This window comes from Suillus paluster (assembly GCF_016628075.1).
Source record: "Suillus paluster strain FC165 chromosome Unknown EDB91scaffold_4, whole genome shotgun sequence".
Taxonomy (NCBI): domain Eukaryota; kingdom Fungi; phylum Basidiomycota; class Agaricomycetes; order Boletales; family Suillaceae; genus Suillus; species Suillus paluster.
The window spans coordinates 362,457-380,760 of NW_024537564.1; the positions used below are offsets into that span (position 1 = coordinate 362,457).

The 18,304-nt window shown below is 48.8% G+C and overlaps 9 protein-coding genes across 9 annotated transcripts; 6 read left to right on the plus strand and 3 right to left on the minus strand.

Moving 5' to 3' along the window:
* Nucleotides 1-935: 935 nt before the first annotated feature.
* On the minus strand, nucleotides 936-3,397 carry EDB91DRAFT_1234456 (alpha beta-hydrolase; the record flags this gene model as incomplete). The annotated part of the gene is made up of 14 exons (XM_041321211.1): nucleotides 936-1,056; nucleotides 1,085-1,217; nucleotides 1,271-1,496; nucleotides 1,543-1,623; nucleotides 1,672-1,914; nucleotides 1,968-2,082; nucleotides 2,172-2,272; nucleotides 2,326-2,465; nucleotides 2,519-2,567; nucleotides 2,615-2,683; nucleotides 2,742-2,809; nucleotides 2,872-2,995; nucleotides 3,045-3,250; nucleotides 3,310-3,397. The coding sequence occupies 14 exons, from the start codon at nucleotides 3,395-3,397 to the stop codon at nucleotides 936-938; spliced, it is 1,764 nt and encodes a 587-aa protein (XP_041182464.1).
* A 119-nt stretch (nucleotides 3,398-3,516) lies between these two features.
* Nucleotides 3,517-4,468, plus strand: EDB91DRAFT_512906 (SDHD, membrane anchor subunit of succinate dehydrogenase). The gene is made up of 4 exons (XM_041327534.1): nucleotides 3,517-3,804; nucleotides 3,862-4,064; nucleotides 4,124-4,256; nucleotides 4,309-4,468. Exons 1-4 carry the CDS (start codon nucleotides 3,624-3,626, stop codon nucleotides 4,344-4,346), a joined length of 555 nt encoding a protein of 184 aa, XP_041182465.1. The 5' UTR covers nucleotides 3,517-3,623; the 3' UTR covers nucleotides 4,347-4,468.
* Nucleotides 4,469-6,354: 1,886 nt separating this feature from the next.
* Nucleotides 6,355-7,213, plus strand: EDB91DRAFT_1102170 (uncharacterized protein). The gene is made up of 4 exons (XM_041317277.1): nucleotides 6,355-6,468; nucleotides 6,534-6,805; nucleotides 6,848-6,927; nucleotides 7,023-7,213. Exons 2-4 carry the CDS (start codon nucleotides 6,696-6,698, stop codon nucleotides 7,058-7,060), a joined length of 228 nt encoding a protein of 75 aa, XP_041182466.1. The 5' UTR covers nucleotides 6,355-6,468; nucleotides 6,534-6,695; the 3' UTR covers nucleotides 7,061-7,213.
* Nucleotides 7,214-8,414: 1,201 nt separating this feature from the next.
* EDB91DRAFT_1215856 (uncharacterized protein) lies at nucleotides 8,415-9,782 on the plus strand. The gene is made up of 4 exons (XM_041320824.1): nucleotides 8,415-8,890; nucleotides 8,940-9,104; nucleotides 9,157-9,318; nucleotides 9,371-9,782. Exons 1-4 carry the CDS (start codon nucleotides 8,517-8,519, stop codon nucleotides 9,648-9,650), a joined length of 981 nt encoding a protein of 326 aa, XP_041182467.1. The 5' UTR covers nucleotides 8,415-8,516; the 3' UTR covers nucleotides 9,651-9,782.
* A 53-nt stretch (nucleotides 9,783-9,835) lies between these two features.
* Nucleotides 9,836-10,573, plus strand: EDB91DRAFT_513108 (ribosomal protein L13 domain-containing protein). The gene is made up of 4 exons (XM_041327535.1): nucleotides 9,836-9,883; nucleotides 9,941-10,064; nucleotides 10,118-10,272; nucleotides 10,333-10,573. Exons 1-4 carry the CDS (start codon nucleotides 9,863-9,865, stop codon nucleotides 10,525-10,527), a joined length of 495 nt encoding a protein of 164 aa, XP_041182468.1. The 5' UTR covers nucleotides 9,836-9,862; the 3' UTR covers nucleotides 10,528-10,573.
* On the minus strand, nucleotides 10,533-11,925 carry EDB91DRAFT_513116 (uncharacterized protein). The gene is made up of 3 exons (XM_041327536.1): nucleotides 11,196-11,925; nucleotides 10,793-11,150; nucleotides 10,533-10,744 (listed from the first exon to the last, which is right to left on the minus strand). The coding sequence occupies exons 1-3, from the start codon at nucleotides 11,718-11,720 to the stop codon at nucleotides 10,620-10,622; spliced, it is 1,008 nt and encodes a 335-aa protein (XP_041182469.1). The 5' UTR covers nucleotides 11,721-11,925; the 3' UTR covers nucleotides 10,533-10,619.
* A 63-nt stretch (nucleotides 11,926-11,988) lies between these two features.
* Nucleotides 11,989-13,812, plus strand: EDB91DRAFT_513266 (P-loop containing nucleoside triphosphate hydrolase protein). Its single transcript, XM_041327538.1, has 6 exons — nucleotides 11,989-12,414; nucleotides 12,472-12,915; nucleotides 12,972-13,125; nucleotides 13,178-13,282; nucleotides 13,334-13,479; nucleotides 13,527-13,812. The coding sequence occupies exons 1-6, from the start codon at nucleotides 12,044-12,046 to the stop codon at nucleotides 13,729-13,731; spliced, it is 1,425 nt and encodes a 474-aa protein (XP_041182470.1). The 5' UTR covers nucleotides 11,989-12,043; the 3' UTR covers nucleotides 13,732-13,812.
* A 1,940-nt stretch (nucleotides 13,813-15,752) lies between these two features.
* EDB91DRAFT_513295 (uncharacterized protein) lies at nucleotides 15,753-16,942 on the plus strand. Its single transcript, XM_041327539.1, has 6 exons — nucleotides 15,753-15,759; nucleotides 15,810-16,072; nucleotides 16,122-16,191; nucleotides 16,246-16,376; nucleotides 16,426-16,512; nucleotides 16,567-16,942. Exons 2-6 carry the CDS (start codon nucleotides 15,962-15,964, stop codon nucleotides 16,834-16,836), a joined length of 669 nt encoding a protein of 222 aa, XP_041182471.1. The 5' UTR covers nucleotides 15,753-15,759; nucleotides 15,810-15,961; the 3' UTR covers nucleotides 16,837-16,942.
* Nucleotides 16,943-17,048: 106 nt separating this feature from the next.
* EDB91DRAFT_1044547 (aspartate-semialdehyde dehydrogenase) lies at nucleotides 17,049-18,226 on the minus strand (the record flags this gene model as incomplete). Its single annotated transcript, XM_041313134.1, has 2 exons — nucleotides 17,049-17,875; nucleotides 17,932-18,226. The coding sequence occupies 2 exons, from the start codon at nucleotides 18,224-18,226 to the stop codon at nucleotides 17,049-17,051; spliced, it is 1,122 nt and encodes a 373-aa protein (XP_041182472.1).
* Nucleotides 18,227-18,304: the final 78 nt, after the last annotated feature.

Sequence of the window (18,304 nt, forward strand, 5' to 3'; positions counted from 1 at the left end):
CCCCAGGTCTGGATATGGGGGTAATGGTCAAGACGAATTCCATTGCAGTTATTCTTGGATCATCGGTGTAGGTTGGAACGAGGTAAACCTCCTCGCCTTGAATCCCATTGGTATCAGGATAGGGAGACTAGTGCTGACACTATCCAGGGATGGCGGCATGGCGGGTGCCGGTTGCTCGGAACGGAAGGAGCCGGCAATGCATGCACAAGCCTTGTTTTATCGACTTTTGATCATGTCCAACTTTCGTTCTCATGATCTTCAAAACTTCACCGTGTTGCATTCCCTCATTCAAATATTCACTCTTAACATACGCAAATGGCTCACCAGCGCTTACACCTGGAGTTTCCAGACTATCTGCTTGAAGCCGCAGGTATAAAGTACTGAATGACGCTGACAGAATAATATAACTACCCGCAAAACTTCGACCGTAAGATCTCGTGTCCATCCAAACCACGAATCATTGACCACAAGCACAGAAGGTTCGTCCCTCTTTATGTTCATGACACTGTTCTTGAAGCTGTATCGAGGGTGCTCACAAGGTCGAGCATCGTTGTCTGGCTCGTTCTCGCCATATCCTCTGCGATTGAGTCCACGGCATCGAAGTTGTCCCGCTTCACCGATGTTCTCCCCCTACACTGTTATTTCCCAGCATAGATAACGAGTGGAAGGGCTTCGTGCGTGTTCACTTAGACATATCACTCGAATCCGCCATATATACAGGTCGGGCTCGTGAATCAACCGTACTTAGATGCCCCGGCACTTCTACGGGCCGGCATGCATAGGAGGAAGAAAGGCTTGCCCTCCCGCAACCCCTTGTTCAGGATAATCAGATTAAAGGAGATGGTTAAAGGTTGTTCTAATCCGGGTCGGAGTTGTCATCATTAAACGACAAATGGGCAGTAGGGTGGATGTTGTAATATCGAACATAGTCTATTCTATTGTTTCCGCCCATCATCACTAATATACTCCTCTTCGTCCTCTCCAACATCAAAGATAGGTGTCCCACTCTCATCTTCAACAGCCCGTCCCTTCCCTTTCCGTTTTCGCTTGCGCTTGCTCGTCATCATATCCAGTACTGTTCAACGGAATATTCTCTTCTGACTGAGGATTCCGCAACAGCCGCACAGGTCGACGACGCAAACGACACCATATACAGAGCCCGATGGCAATCGCGATGAGAAGGAAGATCAGGACTATTGAACCTGCATTATAGTAGGCTGACAACATTGTTTTAACACTTCGTTGCCGTATGAAAGAAAAAGATGCTCACCTTCCCACTGCGCCTTGGTCTGCTCAGGCGTCTTGCCGGGCAATGGTGATGATAATGGCAGATCACCGCTGTCCAAAAATATCGGCTTGACATCGTCCCCGACCGTACTTGGTATGCGTGCAGACCCGTCAACAATGGCGGAGAAATCCATCCCCATGAATCGCAATATCATGTCATGCGCAATATCGGGAACGTCGTACGGTACCATGTGTGATGCGTTAAAGATCTGTGGCGTTGTGAACAGGATGACTTTTTCCGGAGACACAACGAACCTTGGCATACGTGAGATTTCGTGAGGAAACCCAAGTTCCTGCTGGAGAGTCGTTGACCGTCCATGATTTTGTTTGTACTTTCTGAAGCGATGGTCAGCTCTGCAACTCTGGTTGTTGGGAAAAGCCTACCCCTAGCCCTTTCTCTCCGTTCCACGTCAAAGATTTGATCGTGCTCTCGATACCCATATAATTACAGATAAAATCTTGATCACCAGCGAACAATAAAACGGGGATTTTTTCTAGCACTCCAGGAAGTAGCGTGACAGATGATGGGGACAGATAGTCACGCAACTCATTGCCGACCCTTCCGAGACATTCGACCCAGCTCTCGGATTTGGCCTCCGCATGCAGTGCCCTGAGGACATCTTGACGCTGGAAAAAGGCTTTGTGAGCGGTAAGGATACTATGTGGACAGGGGGACAAACGGTAAGGTAAGAACTGATGTTCTTCAGGTCTGGCGGCCACTGCATGCCGCAGAAAGGCTCATCATCTTCCAACCGGACATCATAAATGTTCACGCATTTTTCTTGTCCATCGACACTTTTGTGAGAGTGAAGTGATCAGATATCGTTGTAGCAATATTGAAGATCTCAGCTCACGTTCTTGACTTGCTTTTGAGGACAAAAGACAGCACGTCCTCGCACCGGTCTACATGAATGGGTTCATGTCCTGTGATGCTCCTGAACTCCGACATGCATCTGTCAGTTGCCTCTTTGCTGTCTTTGTAGTGCTGTTCATGGCAAGCTCGATGAGGAGGATTGATAAGACGATTACATTACTTGCCTGTGAGCTTTCGTCGACAAGTCCATGCGTGACGGCGTAGTCTAGGTATGCGGGGTATTGATTACGAGCATCTATCCATCCATTACCGATTGCAACTCCCCGTAAAGGAATTCTGAGTTCTGATGAAAGAATACCATCCGCTATTTAAAGGGATCAGTGTCGCGCAGAAGGAAGGAATTAAGAGTCGATATACCGAAGTAAGGAATATATTGTCCAGCATAGCTCTCGCCGCCCAGATAGGTCTGAAAGCCGTTATTAGGTGGGCTCTTGGGTCGACGGATGCACGTACGTCTACAGTTTCGTATTCAGGAAACACTTTATAGAATGTGCGTAGAAATTCCAAGAGTTGATCAGTCGCCTGAAGCGACCCGGTCAACATATTAGCTGGCCACGTGTCTATACGTCTGAACACGTACCTGTTGTAGACCGTGCACGTAGTGGTTCGTGCTAGTATACGAGAGACCTGTTCCAGCAGGTTGGTCCACTGAGGAAGGAGAAGATTTAAACAGTTGGGTGCGGTCAATGCAGCAGACTTGATAAACTTACCGTATACCATAGTAGTGTACTCCTCCCAGCCTCCTTCTACAGTCTTAAGACCGCCCTCCCCATCAACTCTCCAAGGTCCAACCTCCATCATCAGCCCGTCAAACGAGGAGCATCCCGGTCCGCCCTATTGCATTCTCAGCTGCATGTATACCACTGTAGCAGATGAAACGCACATTAAACCAGAACATCAGCCTCTCCTTGTCGGCTGACTTACGAGCCTTGACCATGACGAAGAACAAGTGCGCGAGAATGTCCGTGCTGGCTGCTGAAGCTGCATCTGGGTCGGAAAGAATGTGTCCAGCGTATATGTGTAAAGGGTGCGTTGTATCCTGGTGCAAGCCTGGCACGTTCGGAACGTAGAAAGAGGCTGCTGAGGGAACTGGGTTTCTTGTGCATTAGGAACCGTCAAAAACTCTGTGTCGATGATGTGTGTTATACCTTCAGTTGGAGCAGCCCTTAGCTGGCTCACGAGAGAAAGAAGCGTGGCCCAGGTCAGCGTGCTTCGCAGAGACCTCCGCGTTCGCATTTTTAAGCTAGGATGCGCTGCAAGACTTGCTAGTCACCCGCTGAGAAAGTTTGGGCAATGTAGGCGATGCAACGTTGGTCTGTGTTGCTTGAATCTGAAACTCGAGCGAGTCTTCGGAGTTATGGTTAATAGTTATGACGTGGTGTATGTACGGCACCACTAGTCAGACTAAGTCTTGCGGACACGATTTTTCTCGCACAACATATTTTCTTTGATACCGCCAGCAATGTCCACGCTCATTCGCTCAACGCTGCCCCGAACCTTTGCTTCTGCAACTGGACGCAATATCTTGCGTTCTGCATTTCAAGGTAAGCACAATTCAAAAGCATATCTTACACCTTACGCGCTTATCTTGCATTTCAAAGTGAGAGCGGCAAGCTCCGCTACGCAATATGTGCCAGGCGGACGTACGTTCACGAACCCTTCGGTTTGATATCAGACGAGCTTACCCTTGCGCTCGACAGCCATATTAAAGGGTACAGTCAACGACCCCACTGAGTTCCCTCCTCCATCAAGGACGCATGGTTCATATCACTGGGCATTTGAACGCCTTCTTGCGGCCTCCCTTGTTCCCATGACCGCAGCTGCTTTCGTAACCTCTGGGTCATCTTACCCCGTCCTCGACGGACTGCTTGGTATTAGCTTAGTGATGCACTCTCACATTGGGGTGCGTGACCATTAAAGGTAGATTTTTACGGGGATCTGACATTGGCTTCTTCATGCTAGTTTGACTCAATGATTGTGGACTACGTGCACAAACGCAAATTCCCCATCATTGGCCCTACCATGACTTGGGCACTGAGATCAACGACGGTTGGCGTGCTCGTTGGCGTGTATCAGTTCAACACAAACGACATTGGTGCGATCAATATTCCTTGCCATATTTCCTCATCTGACTTGATTTCCTATAGGCTTGACGGAGCTGATTGCGAAGGTCTGGACAGCATAAGATTAGATGCAGGGTGGGCCAAGTGACTTCTATATTACTTATTTATTCTTCGCAGAAATAGCTAGTACATAAGGTACAGAGTGTTACACCCAAGGTCAAATCTCGAATCTGTACATGACGGCATGAGCTCCTTCAACCAAGGGACCTCCTTCAAGGACAGAAATCCTCATGCACGCACTATGACCTGCGAACTCGAAAAGAAACGACAGCCATTGAGGGCACGAATAACTCCGATCAACCTCCGATGCAGCCTGAGCTTCCACTCTGGAAACAAGTACGATTCTCTCCACTCCAATGACTACGCAAATGACGAGTCTCTCTAATGTAGTGTAAGTGCATTAGTATTCACCTGTATACTGAATCGCGTCGTCGCAGAAGGATGATCTCTTGGACGACATTTGGATGGTTTGATCCTGTCACTGTCACGGTGGCCTTCGGGCTCATTTGTAGAGGGTGAGCACGGCTGTTTGATAGCCTCTAACCGCCGTACGAGTCAATTGAGCGCAGCGCTGCAGTACACCTCCCAATATGTACCGTCAGAGCTCGCGTCAGGCGCGCCTCTGTGGCACCGGCTCAAAGGACAAATAAAAGTGCTTAAGCGAAAAATCCGAATCCTAGTCTATAAATACCTGTAACTTGGCCGTAACACAACAAGCTGATCAGTCCTTGTTGCGAGCTGGCACTGACCTTGCTTTAGGTGATATTTTGTTCCACGTCAATTTGCCAATTGACAGGTAAATCTTAGGTGGCAATCTGCTGGCATTGCAGGATAGGTGGATAAGTTCTTCCTACGTCGCCATGAGGAACAACACTCAGCACATAAAAGCAAAACGTCGTCCTAATACTGCCCCCTTCAGATTTATTTGATCACATATATCATATTCTCCCAAACAATGCGTTTCTCTATTGTCCTCGCCGTTGCTGCTACTTTAACAGCATCGATATCTGCTAGTGACGCTGACGGCTGTCCTTTGATGTGCTTCCCCGGTTTGGGACAATGCTCAGGATGCAATCAGGGGTCTCACTGCGTGAGTATGAGTAGTTTGCAGTGTCCTGGATTTAACCACATGACTCACCGGCGTGGTAGTTGATCTTTATATGCAGCGGGAATAATAAAATATGGCGGTGGGTCATGTTTCTGCTTTCACATCGGTGCAGTATGGTTGATGGCACGACGCGTGAGTAGTTGATCAACGTGTTTACTTCTTGGCTTTGATTTTTTTAAATATATTATCACGAGCTCTTTGAAGCATTGCAGGGTATTCAAGTAGCTACGACTCCTTAGTACTCACCAGGCTGGTATCTAGTCACTTACGTGCGAGAATGCATCTCTTTCCTTGTGCCATCATCACTTCGACCTGCCGTCACAAACAAATGTCCCTCACCAGTACACGTCTCACATTCCTCATCCACCCTTGCAACACAACATGGGCCAGGGAAGATGAACCTAAGTCGATCAGATAAAGTTGACTGACAAAATTCTGCACCAATTTCTCAAGGAGGATGGGTGGCGTATGGAGGAGCCATGGAATTCTGTCTATGACCCCGGGGGTAAACGGTACGACGTGTCAGATTTCATCATCTTACCTGTGCACATTGCCGTTTATAGCGAATACATCACCTGGCACAACTGCCGACCACGGTCTACAGCGCCCTTATTCGTGTACCGAAATGGTTCATGTACACGATGAGTGGAGGTCTTGCGACCTTCTTCATTAACTTTTTGCACAAACCTTCACTCCCAAAGAGTGCTGCTAAGCCCGTACTGAAGCCTCGGCTCACAAGAGATAGAAGCGTAGCCTAGGTCAGCGTGCTTCGCAGAGTCCTGCGTTCGCATTGTTAAGTTAGGATTCGCTGCAAGACTTGCTAGTCGCCCACCGAGAAAAGTTTGGGAAATGTAGGCGATGCAACGTTGCTTTGTGTTGCTTGAATCTGAAACTTGAGCGAGTTATGGTTAATAGTTGATGATGTGGTTGGTGTGCGGCATCACTAGTCCCGCGCGCACGACTTTTTTCGCATAACATACCTTCTTGACACCGCCAGTGATGTTCATGCTTGTTCGCTCAATGCTGCCCAGAACCTTTGCTTCCGCAACTGGTCGCAATATCTTGCGTTCTGCATTGTAAGGGAAGCACAATCCAAAAACCTTTCTCACCCCTCACGAAGTTCCGATATGCAATGTGCCAGCTAGACGTACGTTCATGAACGCACGAGACGAGGTCACTCTTGCGCTCGACAGCGATTTTAAAGGGCACAGTCAACGACCCTACGGAGTTCCCTCCTTCATCAAGGACGAATGGCTCGTGTCGCTAGGCTTTCGAGCGACTTCTTGCGGCCTTCCTCATTCCCATGACCGCAGCTGCTTTCGTGACTTCTGGATCATTATGCCCCGTCCTCGACGAAATACCAGATATTAGCTTAGTGATGCGCTCTCATATTGGGGTGCGTGACCATCAACGGTGGATCTTTGTGAGAATCTGACATTGGCTTCTTCATGCCAGTTCGACTAATGGCGTGCACAAACGCAAATTCCCCATCATTAGTCCTATCATGACTGGGACACTAAGATCAGCGACGGTCGGTGTGCTCGTCAGGCGTGTATCAGTTCCACATCAATGATATTGGTGCGATCAACATTCCTTGCCATCTTTCATCATCCGACTTAACTTCCTGTAGGCTCGACGGAGCTGATTGCGAAGGTCTGGACTGCATGAGATCTGATGCAGGGTGGGCAAAGTGACTTCACGCGTGGTAGGCCCGTCGCCCGAGGCGACTTTTAAACTGGGTTGGACGTGGAGACCCATAGAGACCTATGCACGCCTGCCACACAATATTACACATGCGCATTTTTGTCAAAATAGGCACGGTATAAATATCGGCACGGCTAGGGCAAAGTCTACAAGTCCCTACAGCTAGATATCGCACAATGATTGAACCAAGCCTTGGACCACTATATCCGACACTACTTGGAGGTGCGGAGGTTTCCCGGTCTGTCACTACTTATCACAGGGCTTATGTAAGAGTCACAGGGACTGACTGCGATGTATTCAAAGGATCGTCAGATGCGGCAAAGTTGATGACTGCCGTCAACAGGTGGGAGCAGTGTCAATGACACGTGCCAGCGCATACCCATGCAATCGTGGTGTCACAGATTTCTCGCGCCCTCCGAATGTTCTCTAAGGCGATTGCCGATAGTGACTCAATGCTCTCCCACTGAGTACCCAAAGTATGAATTCCGATGTGAGAGATGAGTCGCATAATGGTGGTGAAGAGCAGTTGTGCCAGCGTTGTCAGACACACTGACCGCGCCAATCTACTGCGGTGGCAGAGTCCTCTGAGGCAGCCCGTTGCATGTAATATGCAACACAAGAAGCTGAACAGCTACGTAGCTGGCATTGACATTGCGAAGCAAAGTGATATTTTGTTCCACACCAAATTGCCAATAGACCTTGGGTAAATCAATCTGCTGGCATTCTAGATATCATCTGTTCGAAAGAACGATAGGTTCTTCCTAAATCGCCATGAAGAACAATATTCAGCACATAAAAGTAAGGTGTCTTCCTAGTAACTGTCCCCTCAGATAATTCCATACAGTATCACACCCTCACAAACAATGCGTTTCTCATTTGTCCTCGCTGTTGTTGCTGCTTTGGCAACATCAATATCTGCCAGTGAGGACTGTTCTTTCTTTTGCAGGCATACCAGCGAGTGCAAAGACTGCCCCGAACTTTATCGTGAATGCGTGAGTATGAGTAGTTTAAGTTTGCGTCCTGGATTTAACCACATGACTCACCGGCGTGGTAGATCCTCTTTGTATGTGACAGTTGGTGACGACTGCTAAGTACTAGTGTGGCAGTGAGTCGTGTTTCTGCTTTCACTATCGGTGCAGTATGGTTGATGCACACGACGCGTGGGTTACTAGTAGTTTGTTGCTGAGTTGATCAATAAATATTGAACAAATTTTACTGCCGCTCGAGGTTAATGGAGATCAGAAATCACTATCTCACTGTCATCCCAAGTTGTACCTTATGTAACTACCTTTTATGTAAACTAGACTTGTCAGTATCACTTGGCAAACTTTTCGTCCCATAAGTTACCCTGAGCATTACAGAAGAAACGACTATCTTCCTTCTATTGGGTCTGACTAGGGGAGATTCCCTGAACATAGATATGAGGCATTTGGCGTACGCTGCCAGCTTTCTGTACCTCACAGGGCTAGTCAATGCTCAATACTTTTCGGCTGGATGGACACCAGGGCAACCCGTCCCAAGCGAAAGTCCCTCAACAGCACACGTCTCACATTCCTCCTCATCCACCCCTGCAACACAACATGGGCCAGGGAAGATGTCGTTCCTGGATAGCCTTGTGACTGTAGGACCTCTGGCCGCTGTATCCTCCCTCATTGGACTCAACATTACTGGAGCTCCAGCTGTGACGTGGGATGAGCGGATACCTCTCATCACGGACGAGAACTACGCAGAATTTATTGTGAACGAGGCACTTTCTCCTGAGGAGGAGAAGGAACGAGTTTGGTTCCTTATAATGTGGGTTGATTGGTTTCTGTTGAGGCGACAATCAACTCATTCTCATCAGAACTGTCACCGCGGGACAGCCAGAAGGTGTCTCGAAGTTCGTAGACAATGTCTTTGACGCCACGTATAATTATACCCTGGAGAAAGGAGAACTTCCTCACGTGCGCTTTGGTCGTATAGACTATCTTAACGTTACGAGCATCACCACCAAATGGGCTGTCTGGTCGTGAGTATTCAAGCGATTTTGTAGCGTGTTCATGTCATTGACCTGTTATCAGTGCACCTTACCTTGTTGTATTGAAAGACCGAGGGCAAACCTTGCGGTTTTACAAGGCCGGTCAGATAAGGTTGACCGACGAAATTTTGCACCAATTTCTCAAGGAGGAGGGGTGGCGTATGAAGGAGCCATGGAAATCCGCCTATGGCCCCGGCGGCGAACGGTAGGACGTGTCAGATTTAACCATCCCGCCAATGCTCATCGATGTGTTATAGCGAATACATTTTAGATTACCTGGCGCAACTGCTGACCAAGGTCTACCGTGCCCTTGTTCGTGTACCGAAATGGCTCATGTACACGATGAGTGGAGGTCTTGCGACCTTCTTCATTAACTTTTTGCACAAACCTTCACCCCCAAAGATTGCTGCTAAGCCTGTACTGAAGCCTGCAACTGCGCCTGTGTCCGGATCCCCAGCCCCAGAATCTACTGCTGCGTCGTCGAGTGCGACGAATACCCCACGGAAGGGCTCTGCTAAAAGGAAGGGAAAGAAGTGATTGGATGTTTTGGAAGGATACCCATGCACTGTGGATCTATTGACCTAGAATTTATGTACTGTCATAATGTACTTCCATCTTGCAATCAGGTCGTACAACGAATCCAGAGCTGTTGCACTTCGAAGTACGTTCTAAAAATAGCAACGCCACGTGAGCTTGTAGTTATTCGGACTTCGCTGCAATAAGTTTAACCTTCCTCGACCAGCACTTTCATGTCTCAAGCAGTAGGCAATGTACGCGATTTTTTCTTGTTATACAAGGGCGAACATATAACCGGGGGCCCATTATAGACCGCCCTTGCTTACGCACGAGTATGGCATCATGTCAATGCCAATGACCGCGTTCTCGGAAAACTGGCGGAACGAATAGCTCTCGTGCTCATGGGCAAGCACAAGCCGGTATACGACAAGAGCTGTACGTTTTTTTTACCCATTTTATCACCATTTTCTCGCTCATGCGCATTTTAGTGGACTGTGGTGACTATGTTGTGGTTACAAACGCAAAACACATCAAGGTGACCGGTCGTAAAGACGAACAGCTGGTGTATCGCAAGCATACGATGTTCCCTGGTGGTTTAAAAGAGACCGAGTACAAGGATATGATGGAGAAAAAGCCTTATGAGGTTCGTTTCGTTGTTTGCTGTATACGATATACATGCTCACGCCGTCCTGCGCGAATGTAGATCATACGGCACGCAGTGTCAGGCATGTTACCCAAAAACAAGCTCCGAGAACGTCGATTAGCACGACTCAAAGTATTTGGAGGGTCGAATATGGGGATATATAGAGGGAACATTTTGAAGCGATGGGAGGATGGGACACTGACGGAAGATTATATTTTGAAGCTGGATCCGAAGAATAGGATGAAGGCTAAGTAAAGTATTTCTCCTCGTCTATGTATGTTGCTCGCGATCTAATTCATTTATTACGCTGGAATATAAACTACTGCGTGGATAGCAGACGGGTGGTATCAGTCGGATTCAAGTGAAGAGCTGAGTTCTGCGAAATCATCCCGCTGCCGCCGCACTGGATGTGCATGAGTAGCAGGGAAGCCAGCAGTCATCGCATGTGCAATTTGCTCTTGAAGAATTATGCCTGGATGCTGGTCAGCGCGGTGGTGAGAGGAGGGGTGGTTTTGAATACCTATTGCAACCAAAGCCGAGCCGTCAAGCGCCTTGTACATGTCCTTCTTCACATTTTCATCGTTGCGAGAAGGGTTTTCACCATCTTCCATGTCTTCATCTTCATCTTCCCACTCATCTTCACCATCTTCACGCTCATCTTCCTCGTCTTCCCACTCATCCTCGTCATCCTCCGCATCAAGGGAAGAATCCCTCGTCCACAGCGCCGGCTTTCTTGTTGTCTGATCGTGAATATTGATGGCACTCTTTTTGGAGCGCCGGGTTTTCCTCTCGTCTCGGAAACCCCTGCTTCTATCGGACAAAACACCTTGTTCCTGATAGTAACGGCTGGCAAAGTGGTGGATGCATTTTAGCAGCTCCTACTGATGATCAGCGAACATCATTGGAAGGACATCGACTCTTACGGGGGATGGGTCCGGAAGCGTGATTTTGATCTCCTCCGATTCAGAATCAGAATCAGATGAATACGAGGAAGAGTCATCTTCAGAAGTCGATTCTGGTTGTGGAAAGACACGGGGCGGCGAGGGCGCCAAGAACGACCAGTCATCTGTGAAGCTGCGTCGTTTCCTCGCCCTGAAATTTCTGCCGGTGCGTTTCCCGCCACTGTCTTCCGAGTCGCTCTCGGTGGCCTTTTGCTTGCCTTTCTTACTCGTCCGTACCGTAAGTTCCTCTTCAACCAACTCATCAGAGAGACGAATATCGATAAATTCTCCGTCCTCGTCATCCGCCCGGGCACTAGTGTTTCTGGTTTTCCTCACAGCAGCTTTACCCCCTGCATCGCGGGCGATCCAGTTGCCTCTGGTGTCTGGGACAGTTGAAGGAGCTGTGCGTGTTCTTCTGTTGATAGATGATTGTTGAACGCGCGATCCGTCTGGGTGCAGGCGTAGAGTTGCAAGATCATGAGTTGTGCTTTTCCGTCTGATGCTCATTGGAGTCGAATCTCGGATCAGGATGTTCGAGACCAATACGTAAGGCGCAACTTGCTTCTGAGCAGGGTCGGATGTCAAGCTGTAGCCTATGTAGGCAACTACCCAAGGCAATTGTGACCTAAGAAATGTTAATGATATTCATGGATAATCGGCATCGACTGCCTAATAGTACTCCTAGTCCTAGTCAGTAGTCTCTTGTATATAGTTCCGTGGATCCGGCCCTAAACGCGTCGCGCCTACATGTCAAACAATCCCAAACATTCGAAACGCGTCAATTACCACAGCTTGGCCCCAAACTTGCGTGTTCCTCCTGTGCGACGAACATGCCTCGCCGAACACGAGCAGAGGTAGAGGCTGACACCGACTCTCTTAAGGAGAACTCTGCTCTTCCGAACGTGGCCAAGGAAGAGGTCAAAAAGGAGAAAGGCACAGGCGAGAAAGTCAAGGACGAGAAAGGTAAAGGCAAGGCGACGCGTGTCGAGCATGAAACAGGGAACGAAGATCCAGCGCAGACTCAAGCTGGAAACAACGCTGACACTGATGCCGAAGGCGATGTTGATGCTGACGGTGATCCCGAGAACGAGGACGGATCTCCAAGAAGCCGCAAGCGCGCTCGCGTCAATGCAGAAGGCGACTTTGTGCCCTCCACCCCGAAAAGGGAGCAAATAGCGACTCTTCCTCGTGATGACGATGGGTAAGCACGGGAAGACCATCTGCAATTGTTAATGTTTCTCACTATTGTCTCTCTCAGTTTCATCCCTGGTTCTATCGTGCGTATTCAGTTGCACAACTTCCTTACGTACGACTGGGTGGAGTTCCGCCCGGGTCCTTACCTGAACATGATACTCGGCCCCAACGGCACTGGTAAAAGCAGTATCGCTTGTGCTATTTGTCTCGGCCTCAACTGGCCTCCGAGCGTGAGCGCTTTTTATTATTCTTGTTTCTTGCCTCAAGTCTACCTTCACCAGATCCTTGGTCGCGCAAACGAGATTTCTAGCTTCGTCAAGCACGGCAAAGACAGCGGCTACATCGAAATTGAGCTCAAGGGTGCAAAGGGTCAAAAGAACCTTGTAATCCGACGGAACTTGAACGCTAAGTCCAAAGGCTCGACTTTGACTCTCAACGGACAATCTTGCACTGGCAAAGAGATTTCGGCTCGCATGGCAAAGCTCAATGTTCAAGTCGGAAACTTATGGTACCTGGCTTTCCTGTGTTCGCTATTTCTGACCGCATATATACGCGCTTTTTCAGTTCATTCTTGCCTCAGGACAAGGTCTCTGAGTTTGCGCAAATGACCCCACAACAGTTGCTCAGAGAGACGCAACGTGCCGCGGGAGATGTTAATTTGACAAATTGGCATGACACGCTGATTACCGCTGGCAAAGAGCTCAAGGACCTCCAGGATGTATGTGCATCCTCTGCTTTAATTATCACTTTGTTTTACGAGTCCCTTGCAGAAAGCACATGACGAGCAAGAACGGTTGAAGACGATGCAAGACCGTAATTCTCAACTTGAGCGAGACGTTCAGCGTTATCAAGAACGCAAGCGTGTCGAGAAGGATGTAAGTGATTCGATTCGTAGTGTTGTTACTCATTATTCATTTCTATCGTAGATCGCTGTCTTAGAAGTGTTGATTCCTGTTAATGAATACCATGAAGCTAAGGAGCGCTATCAGAAGGCCAAAGACCGCCAGCGGGACTTACATGCCCGCGTGCGGAAACTGAAGGATAGAAACGCGCCCGCACACGCCAAGCTAGAGTATGCTCTTCTTCATGTTTATTGCCAATTTACTCATGCACCGCAAGGCAACTTGCTGTGCAGCACAAGGAGTACGAGAAAGCACGCGAGAAAAAGAAGAATGCATCTCGCCAGAAGTTCCAGCAGATGAAGAGCAAATGGAGCGAGAACGACAGGCTTGTTCGTCTAACAGTTCATTTTCGTTTCTTGTCTAATGACCAGCCGCTCAGGAACGTGACGCAGAGGATGTCACGAACAGACTTGACGGTCTGAAGCGGGCCGAGAAGGATCGCGTGAAGAAGATCAAAGACATCCAAGGGCAGAATGAGAAATGGCAGAAAGAGCTCGACAACCCGCCTGAACTAGAGGATATAGAAGTCATCAATACTGAGATCGTTCGTTCACCCCGTGAGAGGGCAACGCAATCTATACTCACCGTCAACTTTAGAGGAAAGTCAACCGGGAGCACACACAAACTGCGACGCGCATGGAGGACTTGCAGGAACGGCAAAGGAAGAACGTCGATGCTTCCGCCGAGCAACAGAAAAACATCGGCGGTGCACTTGACCAGTAAGAACCAATTTTTCTATGATGCGGGATGAGCATGACGCATTTATCACAGGCTGAAGAACCTTGAAGATGAGCGTCATCGTAAACTCGAGAAATTGCGGGGTTGGGATAGAGATGTAGCCGATGCGGTCGTATGGCTTCGTAACCACCAGGACAAGTTCAAGATGGAGGTGTTTGAACCGCCCATGATATGCTGCACCGTTCCAGATCGACGCTTTACCGATTCTGTAGAGGCGTGCTTTAATCAGGATCAGCTCAAGGTTTGCACCACATTCTGCCCACCGCTTTCGAATAATGTAGTTGATCAGCTTGCAGATTCTCGTCACGCAATGCGAGGAAGATTATAGTGCCCTCAATCACTACTTGAATGACAGCGAGGAGGCCGGGCTTCGAAAGGGCGCGAAGATCAACATCTGGTTCAGGCCTAAGGTAGACCTGACCCCTCCTCCCATGAACGAGGCAGAGGTGTGTTTATGTCATCTCTATTGAATAATCTAACGTCTGCTGTAGTTGAAGGCACTTGGTTTCGATGACTACGCAATCAACAAGATTGAGTGCCCCGACGGCCTTCTGTGGTTCCTCACACGAGAAGTTAGCTTACATCGCACCGTCAGTCAACCATCCTTGTTTCACTAACCATATACTGACCAAGACGACCGTATCAGGCCATTGGCTTGGACGGCTCCAGGGTCGATGTAAATGCTGCGATGGAAGTTGTTTCCCGAGACAGTGGTGGGGCGAAGTTCGTCGCAGGAAGAGTGATGAACACGGTTTCACGATCGCGATACGGTAAGCGAGCAGCCGGGAATATGACGAGGGATCTCCGTCCAGCCCGGAACCTTGTCAGCAGCACGAGTAAGTGGCCATCATTGCGCCTTCCTTTCAAGTATGTTTACCAGGGGTGCAGTCGACCCTGAGATCAAGAAGAAGCTCGATCAGACTATTCAAGAAGCAAGGCAGGCTCTTGAAGTCATCAACGAGGACGCGAACAACCTTGCAGCAGAGGAGCGCGAAATTAGGGCGGAGGAAGCTAAGTTCAAGAAGACATTTGTTTGTTGATTTTTCTTTTCTGCCTCGGAAAGTAAATTGACTTACCGTGTGTGCAGGACGCTCTCGATACACGAAAGAAGGTTGTTAATAATCAGAAGAAGCACCTGGCCACGCTAGCGGCTAAAATCGGTATATATGATCCCGATTGGTCGTTTTCATATCTAACTGCACCACAGAGACTAACAAGACCAAGCTGAGGGACCTTGAGAATGCACCTTCCGTGGAGGATGAACGCGCCAAGCTCAAGAAGAAGTTGTTTGAGATATCGAAGAAGCGCGTTAAAATCGTAAAGGAATACACGGTCAGTTTGACTTAATCTGGAATACGCGAGTAAAAGTTGACAATCCACCCTACAGCAACTGATCCGTGCTGCGATATCTGATCAAGTTGAAGCAACTCGCAGTGGACTTGAATTCCTACAGGTCGGCGCAAACAAGAATGCGCTTGAAGCCATGTGCCAAGCGAAGGATGAAAAGTACCAGCGGGCTCTTGCCGAGTTCGAAGAAGGTTCGTAAATGAGACTTTCGTGCAACGTCCGCGGATATGAAGTAACCATCGACGCCAGCTGACCAAATATTCGTCGCGGCAAAGACTGACGCGAAGAATAAACGCGACATCAGCCTGGAACTTGTTCGGAGCATGGACAAAGAGTTCCAAGAACAATTCGCCAAGATGGAAATGGTAAGCTATTTCTGCCTAATATTACCTCAGGGTCACTCACATGCATACAGGATGGTTCGGTTCACGACCGGAGTGTGAATGAACTACGAACGGCACTCGATATTCAGCGCGCCAATCTTGATATGATCACGTTGACCAACCCTGGTGTCGTTGAGCAGTATGAGCGGCGAAAGAATGAGGTTTGCATCGCTCCATTTTTAATATGAGGGTCTTCATTTACCACGATGACAAACAGATCGAAGCTCTGACGAAAACTCTGGAAGACAGAGAGATGGCTACGCGGAAAGTGGAGCGAGAAATTAAGAACGCTAGAGTGAGCGGTGTTCTTGCTTGCCCCATTTCATTTCTGAGTTCTATACCAGGATCGTTGGCAACCTGCCCTCGAACAACTTGTTGCGAGCATCGGAAAGAAATTCTCTGCTGCATTTGATCGTCAGTTGCTAAACCCTGGTGGCGTCATGAATTTACGTTTATCAATGTTTGTAGGCATTGGCTGCGCAGGTGAAATCCGCATCAGCCCCCATGACGATTATGACAAGTGGGCGATCGACATTCTCGTTAAATTCCGTGATAAGGAGAAGTTGCAACTTCTTACGGGACAGAGGCAGTCAGGCGGCGTAAGTATGGATCAAACTTACTCCTCGCATGATATTCATTGGAGTCTAGGAACGGTCCCTCACCACTATCTTATACCTGATGAGTTTGACTGAAGAGGCCCGAACGCCGTTCTCTCTCGTTGACGAGATTAATCAGGTGCCCCTTTTTTGACCCTGTTTATACGTCAGGTGTTGACCACGTTTTCCGAAGGGTATGGATCAACGCGCTGAGCGTGCAGTACACAATTCCTTGGTCGAAGTCACATGCAAGCCTGACAGCGCACAATACTTCTTGATCACCCCTAAGCTGCTTCCTGACCTCGACTATCACGAACGCATGAAGGTTCTCTGTGTCAACAACGGAGAATGGCTTCCGGAGACGCCGGGTCTGGGTAACATGATGCGCATGATCGAGAACTATGTACAGATCCACGATCGTTCTTCTGTACAGAAGCGCGACCGTTCCTCCAGAGCTGGTTGATCAATGATGTTTTGCTCACTTTCGTTACAATACTGTATCAACGTCATCATCTGCACTAACCTGCAGTATACAATTGTACCAGTGCTTTCACCCATAATATGCTGGCAGTAACATAAACGCTATTATTTGATCTTGATACTATCGTGCAAGACGTTACCGCGAACTTCTAGATCTGGCACATTGTTCAGGCCGAGAGCGCGCCCGCGCCCCCGTTACTCCACCTTCACAACTCCTTTCAACACGGCGAGTTCCGCGTTAATGATGCTGCTTGTAGCTGCTCCAATAGAGACGTTGTTCGCGAGGACGACGAACTTTATGTCAAGAACGGGACATTGGCGCACTCTGCCCACTGACACGCCTGCACCATCTTGGTAATATCGGTCCAGCCGAGGCTGTGGGCGATCCGGTTCTTCATGCACAAAAATGGCATGGACAGGTACAGATGGGCACCCAATGGATTGTGCCTCTGGAGTATAAGCAACTAGTGCCTCGCGGACTTGCTGCGGGCTGGGAGGAGGTCTCTGCTGAAAACGTACAGAGACGCACATCGTATGCCCATCAATGACCGGGACTCGATTACATGACGCGGATACGCGTAACGGATGGCGTGCGTGCATGTCAAAGGTCTTTGTTCCATCATCTCCATCGGCGACCCCTCCCAGAATTTTTAGCGTCTCCCACTCCATTTTCTCTTCTTCGCCGCTGATGTATGGAACGATGTTATCGATGATATCAAGACTAGAGACACCTGGATATCCAGCACCGGAGATGGCCTGCATGGTAGTGACCAGACACGACTCGATGGGTCCGAAGGCCTTCTCCAGGGCACGAAGGGGTATAACGTAGCCCGTCGTAGAGCAATTGGCATTGGTAACGATGAATCCCTTCTTAAGCGGGGGATTGTGCAGAGATTGCTGTTGAGGAATGATGGATAAATGTGAATCGTTTACGAGGGGGACGATCAGAGGTACGGAGGGATCTCTCCGATAATTTTTGGCATTGGAGAAAATGGCGAGATCAGCGCTTCTGAACGCAGATTCTAATTGTCGTAAAGATAAGCTGCGTAGAAGGGGGGTTATACACCTTAGGACGTACCTATGTCGCCAGCCGCATCGGCATCAAGACCAGAGAAGATGATAGCACACTCAGCAAAGTGCTGCGGGTAGCACTCTTGCACTATCATATCGCGGACGACAGATGGTATCGGCGTCGTCTGCTTCCACATAACAGCCTGCGCATATGGCTTCCCAGCCGATCTGGAAGATGCTCCAAGTACATGGATGGTAAACCATGGGTGTTTTGCGAGCAAAGTGAGGAAACGCTGCCCTACAGTACCAGTCGCACCAAGAATCCCTACTTTGATCTGCTTTCCATCTGGGTTCTTGGACATGACGACTTCACCTTGAGTTCTCCAGAGATTGGTTGTTGGTCAACTTGACTCGACGTTGTAAAGACGCGATGTTCACTT